Here is a 6,000-nt window from a genome sequence, read left to right as displayed (position 1 = left end):
TGTCATTTTCTGGTTCAGAAAGGAGAAAAAAAAAACACCACACACGCACAGGCATTAGTGTTAATTAATTCTGCAATTCACTTTCTACGTCCATAAACAAAAAGAGTAGCATATGGGACATTTTCCAGTACAAATTAATTAACTCTTGGAATATGGTTTTCCAAACTGCCAGCAGAGCGGTTGCTGCGGTGTAGATGGAGAGAGAGAGACAAAGTGATAATCACAGCAGGAGCAAAACTGCTAGAAGAAGATAAAAACATGCCTTTGAATATCCAGATTGCACTAGCTAAGGGAAATTCAGCAATATAAAATGGTATGGCCATTGCCTTATCTCTGTGCTAAATCATGTCTCAGATGCGTGCGGTTTGTCCTGGGCTCCACAATCAATAATTGGCTGAGACATTCACAAAAACTGGAAGTGAAGAGCACAAAGCTGCAGCACCGCTGGCGCGAGATGGACCTCGGGGGACAAAACACCAGAAAGGAGATGAGAGAGCAGTTGGGATGGTCCTAACAGGGGGGGCCCCCCCCCCCCCGGCCTGTCCGTAGCACAGAAATCCCAACAAGGTCATCAGAGCCTACAGGAAACCAAAAGCCATCCCGACACCCATCGGGCTGTCCTGCTCTCAGCTGCTGCTAAAACAGCATTGCTCCAATGAAACTAACTTATCCCCACTAAGGCTTTCAGCATCTCTTCCAAGCTGACCCAAAGATACTGTGTCTAACAAAAGTCAGTGCACATAATAAGCTCTAAGATGGCTGATGCTATAATAGATGGACGATAAACCTCCAGCAGTTCTTTGCAAGATGCTGTTCTTAGGTCCCTGACGGGAGGCTCATCGGCCACCTCCCCTCCGTCCCCCAAATCTGGGGCCACCTGGGTGCTCTGGCCCAGGTGCCCACCTGCCCGGTTACCCGCACGGAGCAGGAAAGTGCTACAGGAACCGGGTACCCACACCCTCCTACCCTTCTGCGGCAACCTGGGCTTAGCATCTCTTTGTGGTTGCCTTGAAAATCCCAGTTGTACCTAGCACAGCCAATTGCTTGCATTTCTGTAACAAACTAACGCTGAAGCATTTATTTAAAGGAACAAATCACTTAATAGGTTCACTTTTTTTTTTAAAACACATTTTTTTAACATTTTCTCCCTCTCTCTTTCATTCAGCTTGTTTACACAGGAATTTGTTCCTCCTGCAAATTTGGCTTGCATTAACAGTCTTCCAATGCAGCACAGCAAAAGACAGTGGTGACCTGTTGCATGGTTTCGGGGTTGGCATAAAGATACTCCTTTTATCAGATGGGTTTTGCAGTGCCTGGGTAAAGCTCCGAGAAACCTGCACCTCCAAAGGCCACGGGCTGAAACATATATGGCTATGGGCAGCTCCACATAGGAAGACTGCAAACCTGGCTATAGCTGTATTCAGAAATGCCACTAATGACTGTGTCAAAAGAGAGGATTGAGGGTGATGATCTCATTCCTGCACATGGTCCTGATCACAATAAAAGAAGAAAGCAAAAAGTATCATCAAGGTCTGGCTTCCCAGTGCAGGCTGCGCAGGCGAACGGGACTCTCTGCAGATACACTGTTGATGCTCAACAGGAAAACCATGGTAGGACAACCCCATCAGCTGCCGCAATGGAAAAAAGTAATCACCCAACAGACCTTCTCTGGTGACTGGTTTTGTCGTCAGCTGCTGCAAACAGAGGCAAACCATGCTAGCTAACCGTCGCTGCGAAGTTTCATGTGATCGTATCTAAATCATGCAATATTTTTTAGGGGTTTGGGGTTTTTGCCACTCAGGCAACTGAAGGATGAATTAAGAGCTGTACACCAGCCCGCAGCTGTAGGTACCAGCCTGATAGGGAAGATGCAGTGGTGCAGAACGCTTCTGACCAGGGCTCGGTTTCAAGTCAGGAGGTCAGATTTGGGGGCCCTTACACCACTCTTGGCCAGTTTTCCCATTTCTCCCTGCATCCAGCTGCTGCTGTAACAGCTCCAGCCACAAACAGCCTGTCTTTGCCCTCAATAACCACATGGCATTTTACCTGTCGCTGTCCTCATTTTAATAAACACAATGAAAAGTGAGAAATCTGCACTAAACAATTACATCTACACTTAGATCTTTATTATTTTCCCCTCCTTATTATGCTGCCAGCAGAGAGATTTCTTGGGTCAGGTCAGCAGACAAAAGAAACAGAAATAGAAGCTGATTTTTCATGGCAAGCTGCCACGATCCTCCGGTCGGAGACGTCACGTTGTGCAAAAGGCCTTGGTGAGGAGGATATGGGACACCTTCCTCTTTCACCCCTGCTTTGGCACAAACAGCTATAAATCTTCCAAACCTTGCAAAGAGACCAGTAATCGCACCGTTATCCCCAGCACCAGCTTGGGGTTATTTGCTTTTCCCCTTGCACCGTGGGAGCTGTATTTTTGGCAGGGCAGAGGGGTTGCATAGGGCACCCCAGGAGGAGACCTTGGCACAGCATGGACCCCCGAAGCCCCTGAGCACTACTGACTGGTCCCAAACTACCGGATAACCCAGAACACGGTTTTTCAGTGCAAACAGAAAACTGTTTGCCCCAAAACAAATTAAAAATGGGGTAATTGAAGGGCTGAGGGTGTAATTAAAGGACTCGGGAAAGCTTTATTGAGGAAAAGTGGCTGGTTTTCTGTTCAGTTTTTTAAGACTAAGATTCACATCCTGAGCACGCTGATAATGATAACTGCAGTGGAGCTATTAATACTGCTGCAGTTAAGCATGTATTAATTTTCTTACATTACAAACGTCAACTTGGTTTACCCTGAGGCAGTAATTTGTTCCAGGATAAAACCCAACATGAGAACCCCTCGGTTTGTAAGTGAGCTGCTTCGCTGGAAAACTCTCCTTTGCCTATTGGAAAAATGATAGAAGAACATTTACAACCAGAGCATGCTGTAAGTGTGGCACAAGGGGCTCTTCCCCTGGCTAAACAGGTCCTTCTTGGCTGTTAGTGTCTTTGGATGAAATAGCATCTTACTTCTGGATTTTAACTTAAAACTGCAAAAATAAGCACTTCAAGTCACTTAATGAGCATGTCCAGCAAATTTCTTTCGAGATGTTTTGATCTGCAAATCTGTATTTCCAGGGTGAGGCAACACAAAGTGAATTTTCTGGCATCTCTTTAGTTGTGAAATAGCTTTCCAGCTCCCAAGACACAGAGGGGTGTTATCGGCAGCCTGGGGAGGACTGAATTTCTCATCCTGCCCGCTCTGGCCGCCGCAGCAGGAGCCTGAGCCCTCTTGCAAACCATGCACGAAGCAGCAAGAAATTCAGACTGGCACGAAGCAGCATTAAATTCAGGTTACAGCTGCAATGTCCCAGGCTGCCCAGCCGCAGGGGGACCCAAACCCAAACTGTTTCTGCTTTCCAAAGCAAGGCTGAGTTAGCTTGATTCAGCCCCAGAGAGAGCAATCTGAGCCCCAGCTCCCGCATCATCCCCCAGCCTGTACGCCTTCCCACCGCCCTGCCAGGCCTCCGGGACAGTTTGGTGGCAGAGCCGTTGACCCCGGGGTGGTGGGGAGCAGCCCTGCCAGGGATGCTCTGGGAGGGAGATGTTGGGCGTCAAACTGCCAGAGCACTTGGGGTGCGGGTGAAGAGCGGCCGTTGCTGTAAGCTGCAGCATCTGCTCTCTGCACAAGGCTAGTGCCCCGCCAGCACGTGCCGGCAGGACTCGCCAGGCTGGGCAAGCGGCAACAAGCCCCAGCAAGACCTGGCACATTCTGGGCTCTGGCTGCCGGCCGATCCTCACCTGGTTTATTTTCCTCCTCTCCTATTTTCAGAGACAAGCCAGAAGTCACCTGCGTGCGAGCACAGCCCAACCCGTCCTGGGACCATCGATAGCATGCTCAAACACTATTGGCACCACTATCTATTCCTAAATTTCCTTTCAGGCAAAACTGAGACATTCACTTTCAAGAGTGAACATGAACCCTTACAGTGTCCATCCTGTGCAACCTTCACCACGTTAAACAAGCCCAGTGGTCCGGGGCATGAGGTACTCATGAGCTGAAGTCATGTCCCAAAATCAAGGAGAGGGGTGTTGTCCTCCAAAACGTCCCTGAGGGCTTTGCACAGCCCCATGGAGAATGGGATCCACCCTCAGAGCATTGCAGCCACGTTTCCAAATGCTGAGCTCCAGGTTTTGCAGGAGCAGTGCACAGACATGCCAGGCACCTTCCTGTTTCGGGATGGTCGCAGGCTTTTTAAACGACTGCTGTGCTCCTCTGGTGACACAGACTAAATTTTAATGACCACGTTCATAACCACAGAGAAGGGTGTAAAACCAAAATGCTGACACAACTTTAACTACAGCGACACAAATGTGCTGCTATAATATTTTTACAGTTCCTTTTTATACATAATGCATGATCCTTCTGCTCAAGTTTCCTCTACGTTCTTTTCCCGTGAAAAAATTTACATTAATACATAATTTATTATGGCAACTTGTAAAGCAATTACAGGTTTCAATCAATTTTTCTTCTCCTTTTTGGCAGATAAATTCTGTTTGGATCTTAACCCAAACATTTCTCTTCACACGGGTGCGCATCCAATTCCCTTTTTTCCCATGTTGTTCAAGTCGAATTTCAGCCTCCCAGTCTCCGTGCACAGGGGAAAAGGCAGCCTGCATTTTCCACTGCCCCCTGTTTACATTTGAGAGATGATTACTAAATGTGGAACAAATTTAATGGTTGTAATTAGCCGATGGCAGTGCCATAGAGCCTTCCCATTGCAGAAATAAGATTAAAATACGATGCGCGGAGCTGTGCTTCAATAGGAAATGAAAACAACAGCCCCTAAATCTACTGCTGGAGAATAAACACACCAGTGGGCTGCAGGCTCCTCGTGCCAACAGCCTGCACGGGGGAGGGACATTCCCCACCTCGACGGCAAAACGTGCCCTGCTCTTCAACACGATCCTCTGGCGACGTCTCCCCGCTCCAGCTACGCCTTGTTGGCTTTCCCTGCACGGCTTTCTCTCTTTGTGGATTGACTGTGCTTGAACACGCACCAAGATGCTGTTCCATGCTGCTGGCTTTCAAAAAAAACCCTGAAATCCCAGGAAATCCCGGATCAGAAACAGGAGGCGTGCAAGCCCTGCACTGGGAGGCAGAGGGGTGGGCGAGTGCTTTCGGGATGCGATTGAGGGGCATCACCCCCCAGCTGGACTTCATTCTGGCTTCTTGGCTTTCCTCCATCACCTATGCAGTGTGAAAAGTAATTTCCAGGTAAGAGGTGTGCAATGATGAGACCCAAGGCTGCAACCCCCTGGCACACTTGCCTCTTGGACTGCTGGTGTTGCCAAACCGCGATGGTGGAGGAGCGTGCTGAAGGATGGACGAGCTGACCTGTGTGCTTCGTCCCTCACCCCACTCTGCCACAGCGCTCTACAAGGACAAATTCTGGGGGTGCTTTCCAAGGGGAAAAGCAAATGACTGTTACTTTTAAAAGAGCATTTCACAGATGTATGCAGGATCCGTCCCTGATGGGCTCAAACCCATCCTCCCCTTCCCTTTTACAAGCAGGGCTATGCATGCAACAACTGCCGTGCCAGGACACTGATCCTGCGGCCAGGGTGATTGCACTTGCAAGCACCTTGTCACAGCCTCAATAAAACCCTGCCTGCAGTTTGCCTCAAAGATAATTTCTTGCTTACACAGAAAACAGGAGGCCACAGCTGTTGGCATACGCCTGCTGAGTTTCTCTTAGAAGGCTGGACTGGTGCAGCCTCTGGTGCTACCGATTTAGACATTGAGTGCTGCTTATATACCTGCTAGGGAAAGGTTAGGTGATGCTGCCAATGCCTTGTTAAAATATTGTAAATTTTCTTCTGCCATCCACCCAAAGACAGAAACATTTCAATATAGGAAGTCAAAAGTAATGGCCCAACTTTCTAATATGGCACCTTCTTTCTCTAGCACAGTCACTGATATTTTGACCGGGGGCATGTGATGGAGACTGC

At 48.5% G+C, this 6,000-nt stretch overlaps 1 protein-coding gene across 1 annotated transcript in view; it reads right to left on the bottom strand.

Annotated features, from left to right (window-relative positions):
* The window catches only part of FAM53B (family with sequence similarity 53, member B), a 35,462-nt gene that overhangs the window by 23,745 nt on the left and 5,717 nt on the right, over window positions 1-6,000 (bottom strand). Inside the window, 4 exon segments of the mRNA XM_009325868.1 lie at window positions 1,341-1,356; window positions 2,294-2,334; window positions 4,200-4,218; window positions 5,929-5,964. Coding sequence (XP_009324143.1) covers window positions 1,341-1,356; window positions 2,294-2,334; window positions 4,200-4,218; window positions 5,929-5,964 — 112 coding nt within the window.

This window comes from Pygoscelis adeliae, unplaced genomic scaffold (assembly GCF_000699105.1).
Source record: "Pygoscelis adeliae isolate BGI_AS28 unplaced genomic scaffold, ASM69910v1 Scaffold4, whole genome shotgun sequence".
Lineage (NCBI taxonomy): Eukaryota > Metazoa > Chordata > Aves > Sphenisciformes > Spheniscidae > Pygoscelis > Pygoscelis adeliae.
Note: the sequence above shows the minus strand (reverse complement) of the source record. Positions and strands in the feature narration are given on the sequence as shown.